Source organism: Phoca vitulina, unplaced genomic scaffold (assembly GCF_004348235.1).
Source record: "Phoca vitulina isolate PV1807 unplaced genomic scaffold, GSC_HSeal_1.0 scaffold8, whole genome shotgun sequence".
Classification (NCBI taxonomy): Eukaryota; Metazoa; Chordata; class Mammalia; order Carnivora; family Phocidae; genus Phoca; species Phoca vitulina.
In genome coordinates, this window is record NW_022589711.1 from 73,379,631 (window position 1) to 73,399,480 (window position 19,850).

General features: G+C 36.6%; 1 protein-coding gene across 4 annotated transcripts in view; it reads left to right on the forward strand.

Annotated features, from left to right (window-relative positions):
- PDCD10 (programmed cell death 10) overlaps positions 1–19,850 on the forward strand; it is a 44,019-nt gene that overhangs the window by 1,879 nt on the left and 22,290 nt on the right. For 3 of the 4 annotated variants that reach the window (XM_032407270.1, XM_032407272.1, XM_032407273.1), the window contains one exon: positions 16,399–16,505. In XM_032407270.1, coding sequence (XP_032263161.1) covers positions 16,410–16,505 — 96 coding nt within the window. In that variant the 5' untranslated portion in view covers positions 16,399–16,409. Of the gene's footprint in view, positions 1–16,294; positions 16,506–19,850 lie in introns of all 4 variants that reach the window. The other variant, XM_032407274.1, reaches the window with a different exon arrangement.

Below are 19,850 nucleotides of genomic sequence, written 5' to 3' on the forward strand. Positions count from 1 at the left end.
TAATGTTTAAAATAGAGGTATGATATTATAGAATGAAGTAGGAAGTATAGGAGTAACATAGCACCATGAGTAATGCAGTACACAAGGAAGGAAGACCAATTAAACAAAATTACGTGGGGATAACTGGCTCCATGCTGTATTATAGGAGGAAATGGTAGTTTACATAGAGCGTAAACTGAACATGAGTTAGTGATAGTAAAGCAAGAATGTTAATGTGTTTTCTAGATGGCAGTGTAGGCATTAACTTTTTGTTGGGGGAAGTGTGAGATGAGTTCTCTAACTTTTGGCATGCAGCTTTAAGGTTGTGGAATGAGCTTTTGAATTAAAAGTCAGGAAGATTTGGAAATAAGTAAAATTAATTTAATGCACTTGTTCAGTGTGTGTTAGTTTTTGTCCTGGGTTCAGTTCTGTCATTACTCTTCATCTCTGAGGCCCATTGTAGTTTTGGTATTTCATCTCTATTGTAAAATGATGGGAGTAAGGTTGTTACTGTATTTACAATCTTTAAGTCACACTGTGGTCACTTTGGATCTCTGCACATTGAAGAATTTAGGGTTCCCAGAGTTATGTGAATACTTGTATTTTTAACATAGTTAACAGTTCACCAGTATCCACATTTGTTCTCATTTTTGGTTTTGCAGGAGGCTTATGTCAGCTTTTGGACATCATCTCTTACAGGACTTAGGATGTCTCCCACATGCATCTATCTTTGAGGGTAGAAGGTCATGAGAACAGGATTCTGTATTATCATTGCATTCTGAGTAGGTAAAATAATTGAGTACCTGTTTACACAGAGAATGAAGAAGTTCAAATTGGCCAAGTGTAAAGTCATGAAACTAGTGACTGGTGGTATTAAGGCATAAGCCAGGTCTTCTGACTGTAGATCTTACTATTACAGAATAAAGACTCAGTTCCCAAAATTATTTATTTTACATGAGAAAAGGACTTAAATGACTTAAGTATTCAAATTATTTTACCCTCATACACTTTTTAATGCTGACAGTTTATTCTTTGCCTCCTTTCCAGCTCTCCACACTTACTACCAACCTTTCTTATTTACTACACCTTTCAGTTACTACATACATAAGTTTCTTCCTGACTTGGGAACCTTTGTACATCATGTTCCATCTCCCTGCGGGACTGCTCCCTGTCTCCTTCCTAAATCTGATGAACTCCTAGTTATTTGCAGATCTCAGTTTAAATGTCATTCCTCAGGGGAACCTGTCCTGACCTTCTTTGACCCTTCCTTCCTAAAACTAGAACTTACTATAGTAAGGTCCCAGTGTATCTTCACCAGCTTTGTACGTCTTTGTAGCATCATCACAATAGGAACTTAATTATTTCTTTACTTATTTGATAAACGTCTGTCTCTCTCACTAGACTATAAGCTACCTGGGTAGGACCCTCTCATTTGTCATGTGCCTTACCTCATTACTTAGACAGTATCTGGCACAAAGGAAATTTTCAGTAAATACTTGCTGAATGAGTGAGTAAATGATTGAATGAATGAGTGCATTCATGCACAGTGCCTCCAGCATTGCTAGGGATGGAGATGCAGAAGTAAGTAAAACAGACTTGCTTTCCTCCCTTAGATGAAAGGACTTATGACAGAAGTTTTATGATATAAATTGTAGAAAGATGTTTGTTCTTTTTGGAGGTCTCTTAAAATCAGGATAGATCGTTTTCTATAGGGAAATGAAAAAGGAGTCATTTTCTGTTACAGCAAACTTTGTGTGTAACACAGCATTTTGGAGACCTTATCACTGTCCTGCTTTTTGTGAGCAGCATTCGTTATAACAAAATACAGATGTGGAGGAAACAAACTTTTAATGGATTCTATACTTCCTAATGTGATCTCATTTTGTCCTGAACAGAATTCATGCTTTTTTTTTTTTCTTTGTTGTTTCATTTTGTTTTTAAACCATGGTATCTTTTGAATTTTACTTCTAATATCATCTGCTTTAGACAAGGTGACTTTGTAAAATGGAGTCATGGTTGTTTCAAAGGAGCTTATATTTTGGGCTTCTTGAAAATTTTCATATTTCACTGGGTCTTAAGGTAATACCTTATTTGCTTTAAACTTACTTATGAGACTAAAATGATCATTATTTTAAAAACATGCAAACCAAATTTCAGGGATAAATTTGTGTTAGATTTTGGTTGTGAAAACAAATTCAGTAATCCTTTGCAGTACTGTAATAATCGCATAGAATAAATTGAACAGCTCTGAGTTGCTGTAACCTTATATGCTTTCATGAATTCACCAATTCCCTCTCTCACAAGAGATAGTCAAAAAATGATTGCTGGCATTTGGTTTTAAAATTTGATAATGCTCCCGGTTTTTATTAATAATTGTTAAGTCTTTGATAAGTCCTAAACTTACTTTTTTTTTAAAAAGTCAGTTTTTATGTTATTTTTTATTTTTTTATGATCTTTTTTACCCAAGAAATTCATATTTACCTAGTATAACTAGTATATGGAGAATAAATCTGAAGTACTGCTTCTTACATGTTTTTGGATCATTAGGGTCATTATAATAGGTAATGTTACTAAGAGTTTTAAGCTAATTTCATGGTAAATAAAATTAGAAGTTAAGTAGTGTGAGGTTTTTTTTTTTTTTTTGTATATATTACTGCATTTGAAATGTTATAGAAAGTTGCAGTCTTAAATATTGATTTTTGGGGGGCACACACACAGTGTAACCAATGAAAATACCTTTATTGCAGCATTTAGAAATAATTTATTTGTAGAAAGATAAGCAATGTAGTTTGGTGGTCCATTTTTGTAGGAAAATGAAAAATTCAGTTTTTAAATTTTAGCTACAAAATTAATTGCATCTTTGATGTAGTGTAGTATTACAATCTTATTTTCAAAATCATCCTTATATTTTTGGTTTGAATAACCTTTTTTTTTTTTTTTTTTAACTACCCAAAAAGTGAGTTGAATCTATTCAGTCTTAATCTTACTTTTCTATGGTTGCTTAGAATCAATTAATTGTTGCTATTTAAAAGAAAGAAAAAAGAGGATTTTATCAGCAAGCTTATGAATTATTGGGTAACAGCAGTGCAGCATATTAAATGGTAGTCACTACTGTTTACTCAGGCCAATCCCTTGGAAATAAGTTTACCAGAAGTAAGTATAGGTTGCTTAATAATATTTTGGCTTATTCATTTGTCAGATATTTATTGAGTATATATTACGTGTGAAATTACCCTAAATATTTAGAATGAGCTGGGATATAATCTGATAGTTGCATTTATTGAGCAGTAACTCAGTGCCAGGCATCACACTAAGCATGCCACATGATGTCATATAATCCTTGCAACAGTCCTATGAGGTAGAGGCACTATTATCCCCAACTTAAACGGGAGAAATTAAAGTACAGAGAGTTTAAGCAACTTGCCCAAGGTTATACAACCAGTAATTGCTTGGAATTAGGATTTGAATCCAGGCTACCTCACTCAAGAGACCATATTTTAAGTCATTGCCATAAAAATGATGTAATGATTGAGGTCTATTGGAGGGCAGTTAGATTTAGAGTTTCAGTTAGAGAGAATTTTTATATTAGATGCTAAGGTCGGTATTGCAGGCAAAAATTTCTTACATTCAAACTTCTTTGAAAAAATCTTATAGGGAGTTAGCACATTGGAGACTAACATAACTTTCACCCAGCCAGTTTTTCTTTAGCACTGGGATAGAATTACGTTTCCTTTGAGTAGTAGGTGAAGCATTTGACTTGTTATTCAGAGTCCTGTTGGAAAAGAAATATGTATAACACAGGAATCATAGTGTGGTGAGGTGCTCATAGTGAGAGGTACTGTGTCCCTAAGTCTGGCAGGGGGAAGAGCAGATCCATGTCTATCCTGTCTTTCATTTTGGGGCTTATGTGCGTGGAATGGATTTATGATCACCTTCGGATTTCAATAGTTCTCTTTTTTGTTTTCTTCAAAAAATGTTAGGCATGCGTGTTGAACTTGTGTACGATAAGTATATGTGTAACATGAGGCAGGTGTGCTTGAGGAGTTATGCAAAGTGGCAGCTTGACGTGTTGTATTTCTTTATTGTTCCTCTTCCCTGCAAGACCGCACCACCCTCAAGGGCATGGACTCTTCTTGACTTTTCATCACCACATCTCCACCTAACACTTGCTGACTTAGACTGACTATGCAGAGTACTGCACTAGCTACTAGGAAATAGAAAAAGGAATAAAACTTCTCTTTGATGCGTTTATCATTTAGTGGGTAGAAGGGGAAGGGGATGGGAAGACTGTTACACAGGCAGTTTTTTCCTGGTTTTTTTTTTTTTTTCTTTTTATCTTTGGACCTCTTTTACCCCCTTCCTTACATATTAATGTACTTTTGCATGCACCAATTCATTTGATAATTTTGGGTCAGAGCTAATAGAAAGGGAAAAAAATTATAGTTTCTCTAACTTACCATCTGGTCTCTGGTACTGAAACACGCCTTCCTGCCTCATTCAACCATCCTGTCTTCAGGATGAACTGGAACTCTAGTGGAGATTGGAGTTAAGGAATGACAAAACCCTAAGATGTTACACCCCTGCCGCCATCTTAGACTTAATGTAAGGTTACTACCACAAAAGCCAGTTGGGAATGGTAGAGGAGTCAGACCTGGCCTCTAGGCTGCAACTGCTCCCTATACCAGTTCACAATGTTGCAAGGTTTAATTAAATTCCAAAGAACTTTGAATTTTGCTGTGATCTCTTATTCAGAAATATATATGCTTTCTGGATGTCTTTATCCATAATAAAATTGGCATTCTGGCAGTGTTGTCAAAACTCTAGATTTCTGGGGTCCTATCTTAATTTTGGTTTGCCTCCTTAAAAAATTACAGTTTTGAAAGGAAGGCTACAAGAGGAACTATATATACAAGCAGATATCCTCATTTTTTGTGTGTGAATGTGACTAATAGCATTTGTATTTGAGATCAGGAGCTAAAAGTGAAGTTAAATGCTATCATCAAGATAAAACCTTGTCCTTATTAGCACCTAGTTTTAAACAAATGACCCAGTGAATTTGTTATCTAGAGCTAACAATTTTATCAACATTTGAGTGCCTTGTGGCCGTGTTGGTGCAAAGAAATTTTGTAAGTAAGGTAAAGAAAATACACATTGCATTTGGTAGAGGAACTTAGGCAATTAAGAGTCATTAAGATAAATGGTAGGTATTATAAGTGATACAAGGCAGGGAGGCCTAGCCCATGTGGTACAGTCTCCTTAAATTGTACCTTCAAGCATAGGGAACATAGGAACAGTATGAAGGTTTAAATTTAGTTGAATTTCTAAGGGATTTTAAAGGAAAGCTTTAGCATTGTATTGGAAAAATTAAAACGGGAGATCACAAAATAAAAAGGAAAATAGAAAGATGTACCTCAGACATTTGATGAGCCACTAGATTAAGAACTTAGAAAAGATGAACATATTCAAAGGTTGAATTTGTTTCCTGCCCTACAACAAATGTTTTCATTTAAATTTTGTTCAGACTAGGATTTAACAAAAATTTAGGCATTGGAATAGGAAAATTGAGGATTGTCACAACTAAAAAGATGTACTGTTTTCTCCTGAATTACTTGTGCAGAAGTATCTTAGAAGCCGGTTGTTGCTACTTTTATTGTTCCTATTTCCTATCAGGTAATTCGGAGGTAACAAGCCCTTTGATTTTGTTGTCAGCTATTTATTGTCCTATGCCCTTTTATGAATTACCTTGAATCATCTTGAGGTCTTTGGTTGCATCTTTATTTCAGTCTGCTACCCAGTCTGCTCCTGGGCCAGTTTTCTCTATTAAAGTTGATTTATTTACATGAAGAGAATAAAAAGTAATTTTAACATAAGCTTGACAGACAATTTTAAAATTCACTTATTGACCAAATTCTTTTAAGTATTCTAAAACTATGTAGCTTGCTTTGGATGATATGTAACTTTTTTTTTCTGGTAGTCCAAGTTTTTTTTTTTTTTTTTTAAGATTTTATTTATTTATTTGACAGAGAGAGACACAGCGAGAGAGGGAACACAAGCAGGGGGAGTGGGAGAGGGAGAAGCAGGCTTCCCGCAGAGCAGGGAGCCCAATGCGGGGCTCGATCCCAGGACCCTGGGATCATGACCTGAGCCAAAGGCAGACGCTTAACGATTGAGCCACCCAGGCGCCCCTAGTCCAAGTATTTTATGCCTTCACTTTGGCCAAATGGGGGAGAAAAAATTTTTTTAAATATGCTATGTGAAGTGACCTTTATGACATTGTGATAACCAATAAGAGGTGGTCATTGTGTGTGCTATGCAGGTGTGGACTAGTGTGAGGTAAATGAGGGGCCTAGGGTACAAAATTTAAGGAGGCAATTGCTCTGTGTCATGCAAGTCAGAGCTAAGTTTTGTGCTCTGAGTGGTCTGGTTTGCCTTACCCTAGTTCCATTCCTTTTGCTATGTCAGGTTCATAGAACTCTGTCTAAAAATGTCAGTAACCGGGGTTGTCTTGGTGGCTCAGTCAGTTAAGTGTCTGCTTTCAGCTCAGGTCATGATTTCAGGGTCCTGGGATCCGCCCTGCGTTGGGCTCCCTGCTCATCTGGGAGCCTGCTTCTCCCTCTCCTGCTCTCCCTGCTTGCGTGCGTGTGCGCTCTCTCTGTCAAATAAATAAATAAAATCTTTAAAAATAAATAAATAAAATGTAACAATATGAATTAAATGCTTATTGTGTGTCAGCCACTTTATTAACTGCTTCATATGTGTTTAGAACTCTTAATAACCATGTAAGTTGAGTACTTCAATATTTTCGTTAATTTCTCAGTATAGAAAGAGAAATGAATAACTTAAATGATAACACCCAGCTGAGCAAAAATTGAAACTCAGGTTCTTGTTTCAAATTTGAGAGCATACCTAGTGCTCTATACTGTCCCATCTGTGTGTAGAAAAATTTAATTCTTGTCTGTTTTATAGATTTCTGTATTAAGAAACAATACTCCCCCTTCCCCACAAGAAACTATGCTCTCCAAAATATGCAAGTGCATACACTGACATGATGCAGTTAACTTTTAAGGTGAGTGAGTCAGAGGTCTCAGCAGCACCAAATTGAGGACCCACAAATTTGTGCTGCTTAGTAACACCTTAAATCAGAGCCCCATTCCTGCTGGTTTCAGTCTTCAAACACTGTACGTGGAATTTGGGGGTTGGCTGTAAGCAGATTGACCCATGGATGACTTAAAGATCAGGGCAGGTTAGTCTAGAAGTAGTTCATTTGGCAGACTAACATGTCCTATACAATAGGCTATAGTAGCTCGGTAGCATATTTGTTTAAAATGTCTGTCACCATTCTGTTTGGTTTCTTAATGTGAATTTCTGTGGACATTTCTAAGTTGTAAAATTTGGAGATTGGATGAAATAATATATAATGGCTGTTTTTGCTTTAAAATTTTAGGGTCTTAACATTTAAGTTTCTTAACTGAGTTATGGAAAAATCTGGGCCCAGAAGGGCTTTTGCCAGCACTTGACCTTACTTTTGGGACCATTCGTTCCCCTTTGTTCTTCATAATGCTTTGTTTATAAAGCTTGTGTCCTGATTGTCCTAGAGCAATAGTGTTCCAACTGTGGAGAGAGAGTTGCTGAAGAGCTCCTATGAGAAGGAGGGGCTAGGGGCTGGAAACTAGTTACTTCATCCATTTATTGGACGAATGAACAGTTTAGTGTGTTTTATCTCTTTTTTTTTTTTTTTAAAGATTTTATTTATTTATTTGAGAGAGAGAGAGAGAGCACATGAGAGGGGGGAGGGTCAGAGGGAGAAGCAGACTCCCTGCCGAGCAGGGAGCCTGACGCGGGACTCGATCCCGGGACTCCAGGATCATGACCTGAGCCGAAGGCAGTCGCTTAACCAACTGAGCCACCCAGGCGCCCTGTTTTATCTCTCTTGATAAAAGATTTTATTTGAAAAACAACAGTTCTGCTGTTTTAAAGAGGCTTAAAATCACTTACCTTTCTTTGTCTGGCTTTCAAGCATCCTTGATTTGCCTGGCTAGATGATTGTGCAGGAGACCTGATTTCTAGAAGGAGATCTGATTAAAATGTAGTTATAATAGCTAATATTGAATAGTTACTATGTGCCATGCACTGTTCTGAACACTTTATCTGTAATAACTTGTTGAATCATCACATCAGCCTTAAGAGAGAGAGAGACTATTATTCCCATTTCATAGATGAGAAGACTGCAGCACAGAGAAGTTAGATAACTTGCCCCAGGTCACACCATATATTAAGTGGTAGATCCAGTATTGAATGTAGGCAAGTCTGATTCTAGAATCACTATGCTTATTACTCACCTCTCTAATGACAGTGTTACTAATGTTAGCTAAGTATAATGGAAGCAGTCATATTCCTATTTTCCTGTAGGTAACATTGTGGATTTTAAAGTGTTTTTTAGAATCTTATTTCTCCACAGAAAAAATAAATCATAAGTTTCAAGTGACTGATTTGTAAGTGTATGTGTAGTACCATGTCTGCTTATTAGTAAGGGAACACCTATCTGTGACAGACATATGGGAATTAACAAAGAATGATAAAGGAATGGAGTTAAATTTAGAGCACTTTTATATTTTGCATTTTTTCCTTTATGGGTCATTGTGTTCTAATTTGCCAGTGTTACCTGTTTTCAAAGACATCTTAGCTTTCAGATGATGTTTTAGTTAGAACCTCTGTTACTTAATAGCTTAGCAAATGCTTGTTTGGTCAATCATGTTAACAGAGATATTGAAGACTTTATCTTTTTTATCCTGTTTTTTAACAAAGCATAGCTGGAGTCCTTCAACCGTTAGTGGTATCAGATACCTGGAAATTGTGTTATAACAGAGAGGGTGCCTTTAAAAATTTGATCGAGAGGTTAGACCTTCCAATGAAGTGATAATTCGTAGTGGAATGTGTACTTTCTTTGAATAGTTATTTAAAAGTACAAAAACACAGTGCTTAGTAAATTACAGGTATTTAATATAGAAGTTTTATGGTTTGATTTAGAAATCACCTCATCTTTTATTCTAACTACATCTCTTTTCAAGTATACAGCTTGGTTTTGTCCATTTTAAAAAAGAAACTAAAACATGGAGAGGTGAAGTGCTTTGCTCAGAGATAAGATGGTTTATAATGACAGTATGCAGAATTTGAGCCCTTGTTTTCAGACCTTAATACTTAGGCCTTTTTTTCATAGCTGTGCACAGATTCTCCATTGATATCTTGAAGATGTCTAGAAAAAATTTTGATATATGTAAACAAATATGGTGGTAAAGTGTCATATGTTACACTTAACCATTAACAAGGGATTGTTTCTAGATGTCCCTAAATGCAAAATTCAGTAAAAACTGAACTGATTGTAGGGCGTGCTCAGGAAGGTTGAGTTCCACATAACCTTATTAAAAAAGAAAACTACATATGGAAGACCTTGAATTATAGGAAATATAATTTGCAGAGGAAGGAGAGAGATGTAGGTGTATCTTGAAGGTTTTAAGCTTATTTTGGTTTAAGTAGGATCCGCTTAACCCTATTCCTCTGCCTCCCTTTTTAAACCTAGCTTTCTCTTCTAAATATTTTGTCTCTTGTTTGAAAGTGGCTACAACATTTTGAGGTGAGAAGGCCCTAAAAAGTAGGTTGTGATTATCAAAGGCTCACTTTTCAGCTATGCTAAATGGCCAGACTGAGGTACACAGCCTTAGAATAAATTTAGTTTTCTAGGAGCCTGATGGGTATGATTCAAGCTCCCAGGTGCTTGAGAGAATGCAAAGAGTTGTCAGTTATTTGAGACCTTGAATCAACCAACTACTGGGCAGGCCCTCTCTACTAGAAAACGTAAATAGTTTTTGTGATCTAATAAAAAATTTTTTTAGTTTCCCATGAGATTACTTTTGAACCTGTGGTAGATCACAGTAATAACATTTATTATCACTGAAATTTAGAATACCAGAGCCTTTAAAATGATATAATTTTATTCCCTCTTTGTTTCTGTTGGGAAAACAAGGCCAGTGATTAAGTGAAACTTCCACAAAGTCAGAATCAAAAAGAACCCCTGTCTCAGGTACTTAGTCAATTTTACCCAAGTTCCGGAGCCTGGCCTTGGCAGCTAGTTTTTCTGACTCTCTAGGCACTGTTCTTTCCATACCAGTGGTTTCCAGCTTGTCCTGTTCATGAGAAGCACTGGGGTTGTCTGCTAAAAATACAGCTTCCTGGACCCTGTCTTTGAGATGCTGATTGAGTCATCTTGGGAATGTTTTAAATGAGGACTGAAGTGATTGTGATGGCTTAGGTCGTCCAACATTTGGAAACTACACCACTCCTGCATCCTTTCCCATAAGAGAAAGTTTTGCTATGGGCTGAAAGCTGGATAACTTTTTGGATCTTGCTTATGTATAAAGCAGGGCTAACCTATGTTGGAAATTCTTGCACTTTGAGAATTTTGTGAACTATTAAATTATATGCCAGTTTTATTCCATGATCTAAAAGATATCCTAGCAGCCCTAATAAAATAATTTATAATCTCTGATTGTTTTATTTTTCTTTAGTTTTCATGTAAATTTCTCTTGGAATTCTGATTTTAGTTGCAATCATCTGATGCTAATATTCTCTTAGCTTACCATACTAGGAAGAGCTTGGGATAGCAAGAAGTAGTAAAATCTGCTAAATGTGACTGGTAAATTAGACTTTGTTAATAGAATTAATTAGATTTCTATGTTTGTTTTGTTTTGCTGGGCTTGATATTTGAAAAGTGTTAGCAAGACTGATTCAACTTACAAATTGCCCATCTCTTATCTCATTAATTTCATTCAACAAACATTTATTGTCTACTATGTACCTTCTATGCTGACTAATGTCTCTATTGGGAAAAAGAAATACAGATTTGGTGGCAAAAACATGGATTCTGCTTACTGCCAGAATGAATAAACTTCTTTTAGCTAAGTGTTCATGAATAGGTTCGGGGTCCAATCAAAATCAAATCAATCAATCAATCTTTCCCTCTTCAAGGAGGGAAACTAAAGGAATTATAAGAATTTAAGACCAGGTGAGAGGGCTAAGTTTTGGATTTGACTATAAAGAAAAAGAAGACAAATATACCTGCCTACAAATGTTTTAAGTGTAGAATTTATTTAGGAGCCTTCTTTTTTTTTTTTTTTTAAGATTTTATTTATTTGAGAGAGAGAGAATGAGAGAGAGCGAGCACATGAGGGGGGGAGGGTCAGAAGGAGAAGCAGACTCCCTGCTGAGCCGGGAGCCCAATGCAGGACTCGATCCAGGGACTCCAGGATCATGGCCTGAGCCGAAGGCAGTCTCTTAACCAACTGAGCCACCCAGGCGCCCATTTAGGAGCCTTCTTTTTCTCCCCAAGAACTGCATATTTCAGTACCAGGGACTTCATTTGTCCACGCCTTATATTTGTGAGTAAATAACTTTAGCTCTAGAATTATCTCCTGCCCAGATGGACTAAAATGAGGCTCTCTCAGAAAATGCTGATTCTGACCCTTGAGATATATCTGAGTATAGTTCTTTATTTTTTTTTAATTTATTTTATTTTATTTTTAGATTTTCTTTATTTATTTGACAGCGAGAGTGTGCACACACAAGCAGGGGAAGTGGCAGGCAGAGGGAGAGGGAGAGGCAGGCTCCCCGCTGAGCAGGGGGCCCAGTGCGGGGCTGGATCCCAGGACCCTGAGATCATGACCTGAGCCGAAGGCAGACGCTTAACCGACTGAGCCACCCAGGCGCCCCTGAGTATAGTTCTTTAAATGAACAGACCTCCTGTTCTTTGCGCAGGGCAGGATAGAAACTCCAAAGACTAAGACTTTGGCAGTGGGATGGCCAAGAACCTATTTTTGTTTTCCCCTCACTTTAAACAAATAATAATGGTCTTAAGTGCAGGAAGGTATTTAATACTTACGCATCTTGTGTCAGAAATTAGTGCTATTTTGAACATTGAAGGAAATAAGGGGGAAAGTATAAATGAATCGATTGCTTATATTCTATTTGTATAGGTATTACCATATCACAGAGGGTGTTTTTGAAGAAAAATTTGCTTAAAAGTATATGTTTTGTCTTAAGTTATTGACATTTATAGTTCTGGTTTTTTAAAAATGTTGTGATGCTAACTTCTCAGGAAACAAAGCTTGCTTTGAAATGAAAACTTTTCCCCCAGTGCAACACATTGGAAATAGGAAACTAGCTCTTGCTGTGTTGCCACTATACCCACATTAAATTTTTATTATTTATTATTGCTTAGCAATTATAATCATGGCAAGTCATTTTTTGGACTGTGGTTTCTATTGTACTACATGGTAGATGAGGTGACTTTTTAAGGCCTTTCCAGATTTGGGATTTGGAGTTACTAATTGTTAGTTGGCTCTGTATGCATGATCAGCACTCGCCTCAGAAACCAGTATCCGTTAGAGAGCTGAAACTTTGGTAATGTGCTGCCCAGCTGCCCTGGGCCTGACGTTACCCGTGGTGAAAGTAAGAAACCTTCTCAAAGGGTCAGGGACTCAAGCTCTTGCTCAGCTCAGTTGACCCTTGCTCTTCAGGTTAACAGGCTCTTTGTTGCTTGGAGTAATTGCAGGTTGTCCACTGAACCATTTCAAATAAAGAAGCATATAGAAGGAATGACAGCATATTTTAACCTGAACTAAAATTGGCATATTTAAAAAGCCTTATTGAAATTGTTGATTTTTAATCTCATATAAACACTAATGAAACTGTGAGTAGCTCCAGTTTGTGAATGTGTGTTCTGAGAAGTTGAGTTGTAACCTGGTTCTTTGGAACATTTTCCATAGGAACAGTATTAAAAGGTAGATAAGTATGATGTAAGACAGACACCTGTTTAGCTCATAATATTGCTGTAATTCTTTCTTTTTTTTTTTTAAAGACTTTATTAGAGAGAGAGAGAGAGAGAATGAGCAGCGGGGAGGGGCAGAGGGAGAGAGAGATGCGGGGCTGATCCCAGGACTCCGAGATCATGACCTGAGCCCAAGGTAGATGCTTAACCAACTGAGCCACTCAGGCACCCCTATAATACTTTCTTTTTGATGACAAATAGTAGCTGATAGTACTGTAAGTTAGTCTTAGAGGCAAGAAATACATATATATGTTTGGTTTTTCTTAAATTTAGATCATAAATATGTTTTTTTTTTTTTAGATTTTATTTATTTATTTGACAGAGAGACACAGCGAAAGAGGGAACACAAGCAGAGGGAGTGGGAGAGGGAGAAGCAGGCTTCCCGCAGAGCAGGGAGCCCAGTGCGGGGCTCGTCCCAGGACTGTAGGATCATGACCTGAGCCAAAGGCAGACGCTTAACGACTGAGCCACTCAGGCGCCCCTAGATCATAAATATCTTAAGTGAAATTCCTGACATGGGACAATACTATTGATTCAACACAATTAAAAAAAATTTCAATGCCACTGTTTACAAAGGTAAAAATTAAGTATTTGAACAGGTTTAGTGGGGTAGATAGGTAGGTGCCAGCAGGAATTCTGAGTGACTCTAGCTACTTTTACTGATCCCTTCACTTCTGTCTGCCTTTATATATGCGGGGATACATACATGTTCAAAAGAGTAAAAGACAAAAATAATCCAATTGAGCCTACTTTAGGAATTCACCTTCTTTTTACTGAGATCACCTCTCTCACCAGCTCACTGTCTCAGTTCCTACAGATAGGTAGTTCTTGCTCCCGGTATACAAGTGACATTACTCTTTCAGCATTATTCATGACCGCATCAAGAAATCCAGTCATTTTTTAAAAGTTACTGTCCATGCTCAGGAGCATTTAAAACTTTGGACCACCTTCTCTTTGAAACACCTGGTTTCTGTGATGCTGGTTCTGTCACCCAGTTCTCCAATAGCAGTATAGCATCTGCACTTCTCCCTTGTTGATACTGACAATTGTTCACTTTCTGGCTTTCCTTTCATAGTATAAGCTCCATGAGGTCAGAGACTGTCTTGTCTTGTTCACTGCTCCGTAGCTAGTCCTAGGCCTAATTCTGTATAGGTAATGGATAAGTATTTGTTAAATAAACGAATGATTTTTTTTCTGTTACCCCATGAGATGGCTCTTCAGGTTCTGGTGTTGGCCCTGTTCTGCTATTTCTTGCTTGTTTTTTTGTTTTTTTTTTTTCCATTGATACTGATGCCTTCAATTACTGTCTATACTGTGCTTCCAGTATCCATCATTTTCATTTTGACTACTATCCCTGCATTTCAGCCCCTCTTTTTTGTTCCAAGTTTAATATGAAAAAGTATTCACAATTTATTTCTAAATTGGAAAAGTAGATTACCGAATGGCCAGTTAAGTAGTTAATTAGAAACAGCAGGGTCACAATTGATTATTTACCTTCTTCCTCTTGCTACTTGCTCAGGTCTGGTTGGTCTTTTATATAACTATACTAGGTCTCTTAAGTTTCCCCTGCCATCAGGTTATGTTCCTCCATTCTATCCTTAACAGTATGACCAAAGCAATCGCTTAAATAAATGATCTGATCAGGTAATGGCTTTCTATTACCCTATAGAATAAGACTTAGGAATTGGCCTTCTTATTTTTATTTATTGATTTGGTTCTGTGAGGTCAGTGAGCAGCTTGTAGCCCCCAAACGAAAAACTTTCCATATTTAGAACTACCAGAAATGGGACTAGCCGGTTTCTGTAGGTGTCAAGTTCCCTTTCACTGGTAGGGATTATGGAAGGATAGTAAGCAGTTCTCAGATGGGACAAGGTATTAGAGCTTTTTGAAGTTCTGCATACTCAGACTTTTGATTGTATCTTTCAAACTGCTTAGGTCTTCCACAGTCTGGCCCAGATAAGTTTTAATGATTAGGACTACATCTTAATCACCCCCCCCTCCCCGCATCTTTTACAGAGTAGGTGCTAAACCTACATTTATTCAGTGAATGAATAACTTCTGGGTATTTTCTTGGGTAGATGAGCTGAGATTCTTTGTCTCTACTTCAAACTTAGTTTTTTGTTTTTTTTTTTTTAAATGTGGAATTATCAGATCTGGATTGAGAGTATTAGGATCAAGTCTTGGGCCTCTGCATATGTGTTCTTGGTCAAATCATTTATCATCTCAGAACCTGAAATAAGATTAGAATGACAATTAATGTAAAGTAATTGTGAGGACTAAAAGTGTGTGAAAAATGTTTTATAATCTGAAAATGCTTTATAAATGATAGAAATTATTGAAAATTGATGGTTTTGAAATATATATACCAATATACATTGTTTAAAATATAGATATGTCACTAATATTACTCTCTTACTTTATAATTAGGCTCATTTTTTAGCCTAGCAAAGGAAATAAATACAGTTGCTTTCTCTTAAAAACCAACATACTTCCTCAACTATTCAAGGCAAAATTTCTCTTATATTATTGAATTCTCAGTATATTGTCAAACTATCAGTGTCTGTGGATCTCTCTACTTAGGTTTTGTGCCAGGTTTGGACAAAGATTCAGAAATACCACTGGCAAAATTAAATAACATTTTTTCCCCCAAATAGACCACATTTGATAGAATTTTCCCAGTTTTAAGATTTGTCTTAAATCTTTGGTGCTTGGCTGTGCTTTTGTTGTTATTTTTTGGTGGCAAAATCAGTGAACTATTAGCAAAAAGATTTTAATCTAAACACCTTTTTTCTTAATTTTTTTTTTTTTTTTGTAAGATTTTATTTATTTATTTGACAGAGACAGACAGGGCGAGAGCAGGAACACAAGCAGGGGGAGTGGGAGAAGGAGAAGCAGGCTTCCCGCCGAGCAGGGAGCCTGATGCGGGGCTGGATCCCAGGACCCTGGGATCAGGACCTGAGCCGAAGGCAGATGCTTAACGACTGAGCCACCCAGGCGCCCCTTTTTTCTTAATTCTTAATGCCATTCTCCATTAACATTTATGCTTTATGTATTTCACAGTTATAGTTTTATGTTATGTATAAGTGCTATAATTATACACTTTGTTGATAATTTCTTGTATTAACTTTTTTGATTGTATATGTGATAGAATTAGATGCATCATTATTCCATGGTGCTTCAGGGAGCACTCTCTCTAAGATGAGTGGGTTTTTGAATCACAGCTTCGTTAATGAGGGAAAATTAGTTGTAAGAAAGGGCAAATTCCTGAGTCTGAGGAGGAAAAGAGATGTCTTACTGATCAGGGGTACCTTCACAAGTAAGATACATTAACAAATCAGCTGTTCGTAAGATAGAGACACTGGAAAAGAAAGTTATTGGTGTTTGTAGTTTTCCCTTAATAGAGTAAATCTCTGTTCTTTCTTCCCTTTTAACCAGGTCAGTATATATTTTGTGCCCTGTTCTTTTATCACAAAAGAGAAAAGAAATACTGCAGTGAATGAAGATTCCTCTGCATTTTAGCACTGCTTTTTCTACTGTAGTTGGCTTTTGAATGAGGATGACAATGGAAGAGATGAAGAATGAAGCTGAGACCACTTCCATGGTTTCTATGCCCCTCTATGCAGTCATGTATCCTGTGTTTAATGAGGTAAGTAGGTAAACACTTCTCATATGATCTCTTTAATTCTTGATGCCTGCGTCATTTATTCATTTGTTTGTTCCTTCATATAACAAATACATAGATGAATTTCATCTGTGTGTTAGGCATTGTACCAGGACTGGACATAAAACAGTAGGGAGGGGGGAACCTGGATAGATTGCTTCCCATCTGGAAGTTTCATTATAGGGGGAGAGACAGACATTGAATAAAAGAATACAAGTAATTATATAAATGGAAAGTTGTGGTAAGTGCTATGAAGTCACGAAAAATTGTATGTTCAATAAAATAGCAGGTGGGATCTGCTTTAGGGTTCAGGACCAGCCTCATTCAAGATGAGACATATATGCTAAGATCGAAAAGAGGTAAGTAAGGGTTTGACAGTTGAGTTCAGGATAAGCACATTTTAGGTATCCAGAAGAGCAGGCACAAAAATATCCTGATGAATTCTAGTCAGTAGAGACAAAACATATTTTTACTGATAAATGGAAGCTACCATTGCTTTAGTATCTAGAGAAGATGTAGTTGCTTTTTTATTTGAGGAATTTTCTAGGACTTAATACATTTTCGGTTTTTCGTTTAATTTAGAGAATTAGAGCTGGAAATTCCTTAGAAATAATTTAATCATGCCCCTCCTTTTAATAGTGAATTGAGTTCCTAATATGTGAAATGGTGTTCATAAAATTACCTAGAACTAAAATCTAGGATTCCAAATTCAGTGGCTTCAGCCTTAGCCTTTCTGTATATTCAATTAGGGTCTTTCTGTTTTTGTTTTGCTAATTATAAAGCTGTCAACACCATTGACCTTATTGTTGCTGCTGTAACTTGGAAACCCTCACCATTTCCAATGACTGTTTATTCCTTTTTTTTTTTTTTTTTTTAAAGATTTTATTTATTTATTTGAGACAGAGAGAATGAGAGAGAGAGCACATGAGAAGGGGGAGGGTCAGAGGGAGAAGCAGGCTCCCTGCCGAGCAGGGAGCCCGATGCGGGACTCGATCCAGGGACTCCAGGATCATGACCTGAGCCGAAGGCAGTCGCTTAACCAACTGAGCCACCCAGGCGCCCTATTCCTTTTTGTAAAGTATTTATATTAGAGTAAGATTCTGGATTTCAAAACCCTTTCTCCCACATTATTAGGTTTAATAATAATGTATTTGATGCATTTGTGGTCTTAAGTCTTGGGGACAATAGAGAGTGATTCATCCTCTTCAACTTGGAAATCACAGACCTAGTTGCCATTTCAGACATACATTTTGAAATTCTAAATGCTATCTGTCAAATAGTGTTACTAGGTTTGGTGACCATAAAAGAAAAAAACAGTGGCTTGGATAAAAGTTATTTCTCTTGCATAAAAATTATAGCGATAAGTGGTCCAGTGCTAGTGTTATTATGACTCGGTATCCTAGTGCTTACTTTGCGTTATCCAGGTCACCTCAGCATGTGGGGTAGCTGCTGAATCTCCATTCATCATGTCCTAAGTTGTTGTCTGGAAGGCACAAAAAAATGGAATAGAGTTGGGGGTGTTACTTCCAGCCAGTTAAGCTTCCTTCAAGTAACCTTTTTGAAAGTCCTGTACAAGACTTCCATTTACATCTCATTGGCAAGAACTTAGTCTTATGACTACACCTAGCTGCAAAGGAGGTTGGGAAATTTAGAAGTTTTGTTACTAAAGAGGAAGCAATAGGAGGCATCTTTTGAAAAACCTGTCCCTGTTATACTAATACTGTGGTAGCATTGGAGGCACTCTTTTAGGGCTGGTAATACCCATCTCTGGCAGGTATAGCCAACACCCCAGTAATTAGTTCCACCATTTTGTTCTAATACGTACCCATTCATTACAAGACTACAGTTACTGTTAGAAGTAAGTGCTTCAGTTCTGTTTAGTAAATATTTACTAAATGTCAGCCATTTATTTGCTGAGTAGTCTGCTAGGGTCCGAGGATGTGGAAAAGAAAAAGGCATTATACCTCTTCTTAAGAACCATAGGGAACTATTTTCTTAAACATCTTAAACAGATGTTTAAGCAAATACATTATTTAATTATCCTTGTACCAGGTATGAGGTAAGAAGACAGTCACTGAAACTATTAAGTAATGTATGTTGATGTTTAGTGTTTTAACTTCTCAGGTAGTTCAAGAACCATTATGGCAGTTCTACCCAGAAGTGCTCCCTCTTCTTGGGTCTGTATAGCTAGCCACCCCTGTGGGCTTTTGGGCCAAGTTGTATGGGGCATTTCTGTATTTATCTAGTATTTTGAGTCTTTACTTGAAGGAAGGGCAATTTACATTGCAGAGCTGTTTGATCTTAGTGAAGAGGAGTGAGAGAAGTTTTTTTTCTAACAACTAGAGTGATCTTTTCCTACATAAGGAAAATGGATTTTATTTGAATCTTAGCTTTGGAAAATAGTTATATAGGATATGAGATTCTGATGAAACGAACTGTTGGGATTAATACTGAGATATCTTTTCTAATTTATTCATGTGTAAGAAAAATTAATTTGAAAGAAGAAAGGCTATGAATGGACTGGTAAATCTCTTCCAGAAATAAAGGCAATGATTCTTGCCAGATGACATCTAAAAAATATGTGGGTTAATGGGCCCGGAATTAGAACGTGTTGCCAAATGTTTCATAGTTGGTTCAAGAATTGTTAGAACTGAATTTGAAAATGAAATGGCTAGATGTAGCAGACTGAGAGATACTGTGTCAAATTGTCAGGGTCTAGCTCTCAAATTTATGATCTAACAACATGGTATCAAGCTTTTTATAAAAATTATTTTTGTCACGTTACAAAAACAAGTGTTCAGAAATAACAGGCTTTTAGGAATAGTGGTAGTAGGTCTCCTTTTTGATAGAGATATGAAATCTGGGGCTTGATTTAGGAATGGAATAAAATAATTGTGACTTCAAATGTGAAGTGTGTGGTTGAGAAGAATAAAGTAGTAGCATTGTTGTCTGACATTCCAGTGTATTAATGTAACATCTAAAATAAGATACCTAGTCAGTTAAACATTAGTATTTAACTATAGTTCAAACATAGATTTTTCTACAGATCTACTAATGGGGAAGTTAGAATTTAGTTTGGCTCTGTTTTTCTGTGCTATACGGATTTAAAGATAAAATGATTGTCAAATTAATCTTACAGAAAGTAGTACCAGAGTAGGGATGAATGTTTAACTCTGGAGCTAAATGATACACTTAATTTTGTCCACAGTGTATTGGAAGAGTTAAAAAAACTTACCCATTCTCACCTTACCATAACATTCATAGTAGTAACAATGGTAGTCTGGAAGTCTTCTTGTAGAACAGATTTTTAGATAGTAGGGCATCCTTATA